This window comes from Nycticebus coucang, chromosome 10, assembly GCF_027406575.1.
Source record: "Nycticebus coucang isolate mNycCou1 chromosome 10, mNycCou1.pri, whole genome shotgun sequence".
Taxonomy (NCBI): Eukaryota; Metazoa; Chordata; class Mammalia; order Primates; family Lorisidae; genus Nycticebus; species Nycticebus coucang.
The window spans coordinates 54,915,505-54,928,805 of NC_069789.1; the positions used below are offsets into that span (position 1 = coordinate 54,915,505).

The 13,301-nt window shown below is 37.9% G+C and overlaps 1 protein-coding gene across 3 annotated transcripts; it reads right to left on the reverse strand.

Moving 5' to 3' along the window:
• Window positions 1–1,525: 1,525 nt before the first annotated feature.
• LOC128597591 (C4b-binding protein alpha chain-like) lies at window positions 1,526–9,303 on the reverse strand. Of its 3 annotated transcripts, none has more exons than XM_053608082.1 (4): window positions 9,030–9,298; window positions 4,156–4,326; window positions 2,996–3,207; window positions 1,526–2,389 (listed from the first exon to the last, which is right to left on the reverse strand). In XM_053608082.1, exons 1-4 carry the CDS (start codon window positions 9,112–9,114, stop codon window positions 2,381–2,383), a joined length of 477 nt encoding a protein of 158 aa, XP_053464057.1. In that variant the 5' UTR covers window positions 9,115–9,298; the 3' UTR covers window positions 1,526–2,380. The 3 variants fall into 3 exon arrangements, with proteins under 3 accessions (XP_053464057.1, XP_053464056.1, XP_053464055.1); XM_053608081.1 differs by having other exon boundaries at window positions 1,536–2,456; window positions 9,030–9,295; XM_053608080.1 differs by lacking the exon at window positions 1,526–2,389 and adding an exon at window positions 2,470–2,739 and having other exon boundaries at window positions 9,030–9,303.
• Between the last annotated feature and the right edge of the window lie 3,998 nt (window positions 9,304–13,301).

The window sequence follows — 13,301 nt, forward strand, 5'->3', positions numbered from 1 at the left end:
AAATCAGGAAGAGTCACAGTTATTACAACTAAGGTTTAAAAATTATGCTTATTTATCTGCATCTATGTATTTCTAATATGCATCATAGATGTATGCAAAATAATATGTAATATAGCTAATCCTGGACATTCCATTCAGTTGCATAGTTATTTTGATTGTACTTATACTAACAATACACAGTCTTAGTTAATATGCCTTTGTAGTCAGTCCTGAAATCTAATAGTATTGATCCTTTGGCTTTGTTCAGTTTCAAGATTGCTTTTATAGAGGTGACTGTCAGAAATAGAAAGCTCCAGGTCAGGCATGGTGGCTCACACCTGTAATCCTAGCACTCTGGGAAACCAAGGCGGGTGGATTGCTTGAACTCAGGCACTTAAGACCAGGAGACCAGCCTGAGCAAGAGCAAGACCCTGTCTCTAGAAATAACTGGGTGTTGTGACAGGTACCTTTTGTCATAGCTACTGGGGAGGCTGAGACAAGAGGATCACTTTAGCCCAAGAGTTCCAGGTTGCTGTGAGCTGTGATGCCACAGCATTCTACCCACGGTGACAAACTGAGACTCAGAAGGGAGGGAAGGAGGAATACAAGGCTCCCAAGAATACCCAGAGATATATAAAAGGGACACCTGTGGAGGAGTCCAGAAGAGCTCTGTCCAGCCCCTCTGGGATCCCTTTTACCATTTCTATGCCTTCCTCTACAGGCTTCTGGGTGCTTTTGTTTCTGATGGCCATATCTACTGCTCTATTGAACGTATTCCCTCGCTGTTTGGCACCTTTGCCCACACACTGAGAGAGCTAGATGCCCTCAGGGCTATGTGCCCCAGCTGGTGAACCAGTGACTGGCTGGTGTAGCAGAACAAAAGCCCAATTCCTTTGCCTGGATGGGGCAAACTCTGTGGCATAACTTATAGTACAAAGTTCTTCAGGATAAAGATGCACTACCCCACCCCTCTTAGGACTTTGCCTGGTTGCTTTGAAAGGCCCATTCCTTTTCAATCCTGATGACTCTGCTGCTTTTCCTGTTTTTCCTGGGACCACTTGCTTAATACATTACTCACACATGAATCTGAAGAATTTGACATAAAAGGGTCACCAAAGCCATTTTAATTAAAACATTAAAAAGTGTTCAGATTGGACTGGAAGATTTGAGTATGCCCAAAAAGAATACTTTGGTTACACATAGATCATACTTTCAAATACTTTCAGATTTGTTATTGTTGGGTTAAAGGAATGTCAAACAAAACCACATGTATTAAACATAAAGAGAAAATGTGGAGTTACTTCAGAGAAACTTATGATCACATGGGGTGAGAAGGAAGGAAACAGAGAACTATGTGGGACGTGACCTGAGATAGGTCAGATGAGTAGGAAGGAAGCCCATCGTGTAGCGTAGACAGACTTCAGACAAAGGGGATGTGTACCCTGTGATACAGTAAAATAGTAAAGAAAGCTCATCAGAGGAACATTTGGAAGTGATTTGCATAGGACTCTAATTTTTTTTTAAAAAAAAAAATCAAAGTGAAAATAATTATTTTATTTTTGATGGGTAATTATTTGTTTCAGCCAATCCACCAAATCCAGGAAAGCAGAAATTTAAACTGAGCTAAGATATAAGTCATGAATAGCTGCATATTATCAGGACCACTTAATTAATTTATTTATTTATAAGAGACAGGGTCTCACTCTGTTGCCCAGGCTGGAGTGCAGTGGTATGATCATAGCTCACTGCAGCCTCAAACTCCCAAGTTCAAGGGATCTTCCTGCCCTTTAGCTACTCAAATTTCTGTGACTACAGGTGTATTGATTTCTTATTTTTATTTTAACTTTTTTTAGAGAAGGGCTCTCACTATGTTGCCCAGGCTGGTCTGGAACTTCTAACCTCAGGGACCTTCCTGCCTCAGCCTCCGGAGCAGCTGGGATTACAGGTACAAGCCACTGTGCTCAGTGTAACACTGAGTATTTTCTCCTCTAGTGTGGTGATTTTCAACTCATATGCCACACCACACTGGTGTTATGTGAGAGGATCTTAGATGTGCCGCAAAAAATGTTTAAATATCATTAATTAAATTATTTTCAAAAGAAATTCAAAGCACAGTAAGTTCTCTTTTATTGATCAACATAATTTCAGTGTGCTGTGGAAGTTTCACTATATGTTCAACTGTGCCATGAGATTAAAAAAGGAGGTTGAAAAATTCTGCTCTAGTGAATAATAGTACCTAAGGAGCAGTAGAATTCCTGGAGAAAAATATAGTATACCAAATGCTGTATACGGGAGGCAGGTAGATGTATGAGTTTCTAACTGGTGCTCTTCCTCTTCAAGTCTCACTTTTGCTCCAGTTGTTTAATCTCCAGAGACAGCTTATACACCTCCAGGGCCATCTTCACATCCTCTGGGGATGGGAGACACTTCATGAGTTTTTTGCCTGTAAACACTTTCTCACAGCCATTAGGCATATCCTAAAGGAAATAAAAAGATGTTTTTTGAGAGGCTTCTCTCCAAACTAAATCCAAAGATATGATTCCTTTTGGATGCATCACTAATGACACCAAAATTTGAATATCAGAACCCTCCTCAGGACAGATGGATAAAATCTCAAACTTATGACTCAGCAGTGTTCATCCTGGAGTTCAGACCATCTCTACTCTCAGGCAGTAATAAATAACTGCTGAAGCAAGGAAGGACCAAGGACACCGAGGAGCCTCTGTAGGGACTACTGAAGGAAGAGTTCTGATGATCCATCTGAAATGGAGCAAAAGCATAGCATTTATTATAGAAAGCATAAGGCTAGAAGCTAGGTCACCTGTGGGGGCTTGATCCTTCTTGCTACAAAAGGAGAGAATTAGAACTTGCCTTTACAAGAGCTTTGAGAATGACAGTGCTAATTCTATAAATGATTTGTCAAAAATAAATCCTGACACAAGTCAGATCTCATTGATGTTGCCTGGGTCAGAGCTTTAGGTGATCACTGTGACCATCCTTGAATTGTGCCACTTACCCACTCACACTTGGGCACCTTTGGGTACCAGGTTCCGTTCTCTGTGCAGGTGATAGTTTTGGGGCCAACCACACCATAGCCAGGGTCACATTGAACAGTGACATTTTCAGGTTCAATATAATGATTCAGGATGGCAATATTTTCATGCTCAACATACTGATTCTCATCGACAGACAGCTTTCCATTTTCTATCTCTGGTTTCAGACACAGAGCTATAAAGGAAAAAAGTGTGACCATCCTGTGCTTCTAAAATAAGATCTTACAATAGTAAAGAGTATTGAGGGATGAGAAAACTGCTAAATCATACCTCATGCTGAGAATTGTTCTTTACCTCCATTTATTTTATGATTATAATTAGGTTAATAATAATGATAATGTTATAGTGCATACTACATACCAGTGTAAACACTAATGCAAACACTACTATCTCCATTTTGTTAAAGAGAAAAATTAGGTACAGATAGTTTATGCAACTCATCCAAGGTTGCATAGCTTTCCTTGGAATAGGAAATCATGTATAAACCTAAGCGCAATAGCCCTAGAAAATGAGTTTTCAAAACTGCTATATCTCAAAACCTTGATCTGTTCATGACCAGTGAAAATGAATAAGCTATCACTACATTTGCCAAAAGTATAATGTTGATTAAAGAAACGCAGGCACAAAAGAATACAAATGGGATTTCCTTTATATCATGTTAAAAGGTCAACAAAACTAATCCACAGTGTGAAAAGTCAGAAGAGTTAGGGATGAAAGTTGAGGAGTAACTAGGTGATGACATGGGGACACTTCTGGAGTTCTGGTAATGGTAATGTTTCTTGACTTGAGTGGTGGTTTGCATGGGTGGTTTCACTTCATGATAATTTATTGACCTGTAGACTTTAAATTTGTATACAGTGCTACAGTATGTTATTTCTAAATTAAAGCTTCTATTAAAACAGAGCAAAATGTGGCCCTCCAGACGAATTCTGGAAAGATACACACTGATGGTAGTAGTTTAAGAGTGTTAAAGTGTGTGATGGTTCATATTTTAATTACTCAAATTGAATAAATAAGTAAAATTCAAATTTCTGAGCATTGCCTTTGTCTAGGAGAAAACTCTATTATCAGAATGTTCCTGGTGGTTATATGTTCCTACCAAGGGCAGTTATGTTGAATTTACCTTTACACTGAGGAGCTGGAGATGACCAACGTGAGTGTGAGCAGGTGATCTTAGCCTTTCCATCCAGAACATATCCTTCATCACATTCATAGTGGATCATAGTAGTAAAGGATAAAAATGAACTCATATCCTTATAGAATCCATGGTCAATGAGGGGAGGCATTTTGCAATCTGGAATAGTGAAAGTGAAGGATAGAAGAGAATGATCTAGTTTAGTTAACAATTCAGAGCAGTGAACTGCCTTATATAGAACTATGTCATTAAATTAATATACTACAGACATGTATTTCATGTCACTAAACTTTTGACACTATTCATGGACTTTTTGGTACAAAAGTATTATTTCAGCCACAGGGAATTACTCTGAAAGAGAATTATATTCAGTAATTATGAGGCTAAATAAAAAGTGCCAGAATGCCTTAAAAACAGATATTTTTAAAGTCAGATAATACAATATAAAAATGGCAAGAGACTTGAATAGACTCTTCTATAAGGTGGTCATACAAATGGTCAACAGGCAAATGAATAGGTTCTCAACTTTAAAGTTCATCAGAGAATGCAAATAAAAGCCACAATGAGAAACCACTACACACTCACCAGAATGGCTACAGTTGAGAACAATGGTAATATCAGTACTGTCAAGAATATGGCACAATGGAACACTAATGTGCTACTTGAGGGAATGTAAATTCTTACAGTTACTTTCAAGAACAACATACTATTATCCCCCAGAGGTGAAGATAGTCATATCTTAGACCATAACAATTGCAATCATGGACATTCCTGTGGCAGAAATACATGATCCTGTGCACCTAGAGACAAGCTTAGAAATATTTTGAGCAACATTATTTGTAATAGGCCAATCATGAAAGAGCCTAAATGTCCATCAACTTCAGAAAAGGTAAGTAAATTGTAGTATTTTCATTCAATGGAGCATTATTCAGCAATAAAAATGAATAAAGTACTAAAAATGAATAAAGTACTGTAGTTGAGTCTTACAAATACATTGAACAAAAGTAGATAGATCACTGATGTATGATTCCATTTTTATTTAAAAGATTCAAAACTAAGCTATAAGTACAGCTACAAATAAAATGAAGGAAACAATTACCCTGCAAATCAAGATGGCGGTTACATTTGAAAAAGGATGGGGTGGTAAAAGAGAGGACCTATGGGACGTCTGGGAACTAACAATGTTCCACTTCTCTTCCGGGCTGAGGTTTTCATAAGTGTTTGCTTTTTGATAAATCATTTTGCTGCACGTTTTCAATTTGTGTACTTTTCCATATGTGTGTTATATTCTAATAAGCTTTTAAAAAAAAGAATTAGTTTTCTTTGAAAATGTGTAAAGAGTGACTGAACCTGGAATCTCTATGCAATCTCTAACTCTCCCAACTACCATACCCTCCTCAATGAGCATGTTTTAACATTTGGCAACGTTTTGAAAAGAGACTTCTTGAGATTATGTAAAACGAAGACATATTTTTACCTAAGAAATATATGTATCATGTGGACTTAGCCTATCAGAAAAGGAATTATCTACAGTTCCAAAAGTTTTGCAAAGGAAATTTAGTTCAATTTAATAAGCTTAGTGCAATTTAATAAATTTAGTGCATTAGTATGTCACTAAAAGCCACATTAAGGGAAGATTGTTCTTTTTAGGGATAAATCCAAGTTAAAGTTAAAAACTATTATTTCCTAAAAAAAAACAAACAAACAACAACAACAAAAAACTATTTAAAACACTCTCCGATCGATGAGAATGTAGAAAAATCCTGATTGGCCTTTCTCATGGACTGCATCCTCATTAAGAACTCCTCCTCCATAGGAACACTGCTCTTAGGCAAGTCATCGGTCTGTTTTTTTCCTATCAAGCCTCAAGCATTCTTACTTCTCTATCCTTGCTCCATCAGCCCTGCTGTGATGTTCTTTGCCCTTCTCTACACATTACACTGGCACACGTGACCATTCTTGCCTTGGGTTGCTGATGGCGCTTAGTAGAAATGATTTATTTAGTTCTTAACCATTTGGATTTTAGATATATGATACATTTATTTATGTATTAAGCACTTAATCCTCACAGTAAGTCTGTGAGGTAATTTTTAATCATATATCCATTCTGGAGAAAAAGAAACACAACCTTAGAGAAGTCAGATATTCTGCATAAGGTCACAGATATTAAGTGCCAGTGCTATGAATCAAACTTAGGGATTAAACTTGGGCTTGTGCTTGAACCACATCCACTGCTCCTTCTTAGAATACTATTATTTTTGCAGTCTATAGCAATCACTGGGTAGATACTTTATGTGGCATCATTGGACATTTAAAAGGCTGTAAAATGGAAATTTAAGCTGAAGGACAGTATTCCTGTTACTTGCAAAGTCAACTAGCACTCCCTAATTGATGGAGCAGGAGGCTCAGAACCAATTAGAAAGCATTTAATTCCCTCACCCCAATCAAAGACATTGGAAGGCCAGAAATTAAATAATTGAAATAAGAATAATATTTGGAGAAGATTTTTTAGAGTGAAGCTTTTGTTGCCCTGCAAGCCCCATCACCCAGGTAAGGCAAACTGTGAGTATACTTCCCCACACTCTAAGGAGTCCACTGAAAAAGCCAAAGATGTCTCCTTTCAGTTTGGAAAGGGCAGGACACAGTGGACTAGTGGGTGACCACTGCAAGGGAAGCTGAAATATAACAACAGATGACTGGCTAGCCTAGTGGCTCCGATGGCAAGACTGAATGAAAGATATCTGCTGTTTTGAGATTTGGCTCATACTCCTGATGTTATTCAGAACAAAGAATAAGTGAGTACTTCCAGTGGATTAGAAATGAGCTGCATGAGAAAAACAGTCAGGGTGGAGTTGTTTTTAGCCCTATCTAAAAGGAACACTGCAGTGGGAGAAAAGCTTCAGTAAACAAAACAAAACAAAACTCTATGAGCCACCAGATGTCTAAGAGGTAGAAAAGAACAAGTGGTCAACCAGAATAGGAGTTGGGTTTGACCATACCCAGGGAATTATAGTTAGCAGCTCCTCAAGAGCACACATTCACACCAAGAGAAAGAGCAAGCTTTGAACACCCGTGAGACCAAGAAGCAGCTCTGGGTAAGCATTGTTTCCTTTCCCTCTTCTCCCAAAGCTTCTACTCTGTGGGGTTCAGAAAGCATAGTAACCATCATTCCACACTCAGTATTTGCTTTAGTAATGGGGAATAGAAATTCACCTGTATGTGAGTCTACGGCTTGCATACTACCTTTCCTAAACCTCAGATTAAGAACCTCCATAGAAATACAAAAATAGCTATTAATGTTTATGAAAAAGTACATTGGTATAACACCATACTAGGCTTTTTGGGTAATATTAAGGGCCATACTTGCAATGTACTTAAAATGATAAGCTACAGCCCTATATGTAGTTATACTATGGCACAAGCCAAAGAAATGCTAAAAGATTCAGACAGAGAACAAGTTCTATAGAAGGTGGTGACAACAGAAGGTACTGGAGGATCAAGGGAATTATGCATGGAATAAGTTGAAAATACATCTTCAAGGATAGGTAGAAGCCAAGTAGGTGAAAATAGCAGAGGCAGATTATATTGAGCTGATTAATAAATCTCTGGTATCAGAAGATTATTATTGTAAGACAAGTGGAAGATAGCAGCAGAAAGAGAGATTCAAGTTGATAGACATTAAATGCCCTTTCAGGGGGGTTAGGATCATAAGGAATGGGAAGATCCGAGGAAAAAAGAGAAAGATAAATAGAAACATGGATAAATACTTGAAAGACTGGTTAATAAATTAGGTAAGGCCTTCCTCCACTACCTCAGAATATAAGAGAGGGGAACTCAAAAGATGCAGTTGGCCACTTTATCCTGTACTAACACCATTACCTAGATTGACACCCTTCCTCAATAAGTTTCATGCTTCTGATGTAAAGAATCATCTTCCAAATACAGATATTTCCTTAATAAGTCATGCTTCCCCCATACCACCCTCAATGCTGAAGAAAGCACAGCTACCACGTTTTATATCAATCTGCTGGCTCACAGAAGAACATGCAGCTATTATTTTAGGATTGGAATAGTCTCTCTTAAACTATCCAAATCCCCCATTTTGATGCCATGATATCTGTTTTAAGGAATATGTTTATAAATATTTTTAATTTATTATAAAAATTAATTCAAATATGTTTGCAAATATTTTAATTTATTATAAAAATTAATCCTCACAGATAAAAATAATGTTGACTGCTTGAAGAAAACATCACTTTTCTAAAAGGACATTACCGTTCGAATTATGTAATGATAACTAAATTCCATAGCAATAGTTCTTCAACCAGTTCTGGCAACATCACTCAAACACGTACATTTCTCATTTATTGATAAAATTTTCCCTACATGTCAATAACAATGCCTTACATTTCTACAATGCACTACAGTCTGCAAAGCTTTCACTCAATACTTGTGAGCATAGATAATATTATTACTTTGTAGATGGAAATGTTTTCTAATCAATCACTAAGATTGTACATGGCATAACTAACCTAATTGGAAAAGAAATGTGTTTTAAGCATTTGAAAGCAATTCTTTGAATGTGAGAAACTAATTTGAAAATTAAAGCTTATTCCTTTTTTAAAGCACCCCTGCAAAGCTTTTTGCATATTAACACTTTATTATTCTAATTACAGCCTCTCTCTAGATTGCAACCACTTCCTTGGTATTTTTAAATTCTTTATTTTTATTAATTACATAGTTCATTACATTCTCCTGAAAAGCCTTGTGAATTGCCACAATGTGACTATCTTTGATTATTTTTTCACTGGGAACTTCTCTCCAAGAAACTTACCCTTTTTCCCCATAGCCACTGTACTCACCACACAAGCCAGAAGGGCACAGCAGTAGAGTCAAGACCCCAAATAGGCACCATGCTGGGCCAGGGCCCTGTAATTCAGAGGACATGGCACAGAGTCTCAGTGGACACACTGAGGGGCCACACTCAGAGGGGCTCAATGTTCCCAGAGAGTTGAAATGCTTAAGCCAAGGAGCTCAGCTTTAACAAGGCCCAATATCACTAACGGGGAGGGCCAGGGGGAGTGACCAGAATACCAGGTGCTGAGCACACTCCTGGCAAGAGGCGTTGATATGGCCCTTTCCTGCACAGAAGAGTCCGGAACTTGATGCAAGAGCCCTCTGTGAGTCTCTGTGTATTTTAGTAATCACGTGATGAGTCCTTTTCTGGGAAAACCTAATTCCTCTTTTAGTAAACAAGAACAAAAAGCAAAAGTGATTGCAGCTTCTGAAGCACAGTGTACATAGTGGCTCTACAGGAATTAAAAGTCACAGCCAGAGAGAAAGCCCAGGCTGACAAGCAGTTCTTGTCCATGGTAAATGGTTTCTTTAATCAAGAGTATGAATTGTCCACAAAAGAATGAATTTTTTTTTTTAACAGAACCTACAAAGTTAAATTTCTTTATAAGATAACCTCACCAAAACAGAGAAATACAAGTTTCTAAATATGAACATATTCAAGAATCTCAGCCAAACAATAATTAGTTTTACAACCTTCAGTGGGAAACACTTTTTTCTCTACTGATACATCTAAGACTTGAGTGACTTACTTAATGATACTGTTCTAATCCTAAAACTATCCTATAACAGCACAGAAAAAATGCATACACTGAAACTTTACTGATTGAGAATGATGAGTTAAGAAAAAGGGATGATTATTAAAATTTTCAGAATATCTGAATGGTACTTTGTCATGGTGAAGCTTGCTATTTATCTCGAAGCACTGAAACAAAAATAGTTGAAAGGCACACTTGATTTTCTTCATGGGTAGCTAACCATAAGATGAAATTTCCCTAAGTCATACAGAACTGTCTAGATATTTATCCATACTTTTGGAAATATAGTCTCCTAAGGTGAGACAGATGAAACCACCAATCTGTATTCTACCCCTCACTCACCAACTGTGGGTGTCTGTTCCAGCAAGAGAGAGAGAGTTGTCCAAACAAGAGAGTAGGCTCCAGAACTTGTCCTAAAATGACCTTCACAGCCAGTTAAATTCAAATACCTGCTAAATACCAATAATAGCCAAAATTCTTATTTCTCAAGAATAAGAAGAATTACTATATATAACTGAGAAAATTTCTTTGGAAATTAGTGAAAGCACAATTGAGTTTCAACTTCCTAAAGAGAAAGGAAAACAAATAAATCCCCTAAGCACCTGCTTCCTTTATAAAGAGGAACTATAATAAGGAAATAATTTAAATGATTAATCAGAAAAGCTTCTGCACAGCTAAAGAGACAACAACCTAAGAAAATAGACAACCTTCAGAATGGGAAAAAATATTTGCATATTATGAATTGGACAAAGGCTTGATAACTAGGATCTACAGAGAACTCAAGTGAAATCAGCAAAAAAAAAAAAAAAAAAAGGGTCACAATGCCAAATATCACTGACAAGAGACATGAATAGAGCCTTCTCTAAGGAAGACAGATGAATGGTTAACAAACATATGAAAAAATACTCATCATCCCTAATCATCAAAGAAATACAAATAACACTACCATGAGATATCACCTAACCTCAGTAAGATTAGTCCGTATCACAAAGTCCCAAAGCTGCAGATGCTAGCATTGATGTGGAGATAGGGGAACTCTGTTGATGGGACTGCAAACTAGTACAGCTTCTTTGGAAAAAAGTACAGAGAATCCTCAAAGAACTAAATTAGACCTCCCACTTGATCCTGCAATCACATTACTAGGCATTTACCCAGAAGAAAAAAAATAATTTTATCATAAACACCTTTGCACTAGATTGTTTATCACAGCTCAATTTACGATCACCGAGTTGTGGAAACAACCCAAATGCCCATCAATTCAGGAATGGATTAACAAATTATGGTACATGCACACCATGGAACACCATTCAACCACAAAAAGGATGGTGATTTATATCTTTTGTAATATCCTAGATGGAATTTAAACACATTCTTTTTTTTTTTCGTAGAGACAGAGTCTCACTGTACCACCCTTGGGTAGAGTGCCGTGGCGTCACACGGCTCACAGCAACCTCTAACTCTTGGGCTTATGCGATTCTCTTGCCTCAGCCTCCCGAGCAGCTGGGACTACAGACGCCCACCACAACGCCCGGCTATTTTTTTTTGTTGTTGTTGCAGTTTGGCCTGGGCTGGGTTTGAACCCGCCACCCTCAGCATATGGGGCCGGCGCCCTACTCACTGAGCCACAGGCGCCGCCCGAAACACATTCTTCTTAATAACGTATCACAAGAAAGGAAAGACAATTACCCAATGTACTCAATGCTACTATAAAGCCAATACACTATCTGAGGCATGCCCACAGAGGAGAAAAACTCATTTCATTTCAAGTTGGAAGGAGGGGGAAAGGGGGAGAGGAAGAAGGGGTTGGGGTGCTCTCACTGAATGGGCATGGGCTGGGGGTGTTTGGCATACCTTTTGTGTGTGGGACGCAACCACAAGAGGGACAATCGTAACAAAATCAAAGATTTTGACCTGGTTGTTTGTACCCTCACATTCACTTGAAATAAATTTACCTTGAAAAAAATAATAATTACTTGTGTTTGTGGCTGTATCTTCAGTGCCTAAATAGGAAGCTTTGGAGCCAATATAAAGTAACCAAGAGCCCAGACCCTTAATTCCGACACAGACTCTAGTAACTAGTTTTGTGATTCTAAACAGCTTGTTATCTCTAAGCATCACTTTCTCATCTGTAAGATGGGAATAGTAGTATTTCTGGACAGTACCAACCCATAGGATTCTTGTGAGGATTATATAACAAAATTATTAATACCATTAATTATTTTAATGACAGTAAATGCTTATGCTAACTTCTCAAAAAAAATAATAATGATTAACCAGAAGGTTATATTCACCTGGTTTAAATTTTCACAAATGTAATACACCAGAATTTTACATAATTGTCATAATTGATTTCAAACAATTCTGTGTTATGGTTCTTATCTTCCTCATTGCACAGGCTGAGGAAACAGGTTCAAATAGATTAAATAAATGGCTCTAAATTTTTCAGATAATTAATAGCTATACCAAAACATATACAAGACCGATTCCAAACTCTGAGCTTTTTCTTGATACTCAAGTAATTTCCACTTATTGGCTAATAACGATTATGTGTTAAGACACTCAACCACTTGGTAATAAATCTGTTGAGGACAATTGCTGCCCCTCCAGATCCTGCTGATGCTTCAGTAAGTGACCTCTACTTGTGATGTTTGCCAGAAAATGCCCTGGAAGACAGGAGCCACAACAACCAGATCCACCTAGGAAGTTATATCCAGGCCCCAGGAGCAACCAATCCCAGGAGTACTGAGGTACAAAAGCCTTGATCCCTTGCTTCAAGTCTAGATGGCTCTATGGCACAATTTATAGTCTGGAGCCCCCCAGGGATCTGGTGAAGGCTCTGTCCTTGCTTAGCTCCATTCCCTCCCTCTCTGACTGCTTCTTTTCCTTATAGTCTTTTGCCTGAGAAGCATGTCCTCGAAAATTCATATGCACCTGAATCCCTTCTAGGGAAACTAATGGAAGACAATGGATGGACCAATTAGACCCTAGAAAGTGAACTCTAAGGATGGCCAACTGGCAGTTTAGATCACATAATTGATTATAGGGGGAGTATTGATAGCCCCCCTGCTTGCTGTTACTGGTAACTATTTCCATTTTTCACCTGGTAAACTGCCATGAAACACAGGAGGAGATGCACTAGCTTGTGCAATATCTCTGACATCTGAGAGGTACAGTGGAAATAGCAATAAGGATTGTAAAACTGGGTGGCTAAGAAGCACCCTTAGCTGAAAAAGAGGCTCAAGGCAATCAATCCCAATACAAATCCAAGTGTGAAAGCCAGAGGCCTCTTGTTTGTTTCTAAAGAAACTCTTTTCTCAAGTAGCTGGGAGGCTAAGGATGCTGAAAAACAGGTTTAGGACCTCCCAATAAAAAATAGCAGAACTTCAACAAATAATTAATTTGTCTCTTACAAGTCTTCTACTGAAAGGTGCTTAGGTACAATACATTATTATTTACTATATCCACTCTTCCCAAAATACTATATACACTCTGATACATCTTTGAAAAAACAAACAAATCACA

Coding starts and splice junctions, on each gene's coding strand:
- LOC128597591 (XM_053608080.1), bottom strand. CDS start 9,114: ATGTCCTCTGAATTACAGGGCCCTGGCCCAGCATGGTGCCTATTTGGG. Junction 4,327..9,029: donor GTGCCCTTCTGGCTTGTGTG/GTGAGTACAGTG, acceptor TCACTATTCCAG/ATTGCAAAATGCCTCCCCTC. Junction 3,208..4,155: donor TCCAGCTCCTCAGTGTAAAG/GTAAATTCAACA, acceptor TTTCCTTTATAG/CTCTGTGTCTGAAACCAGAG.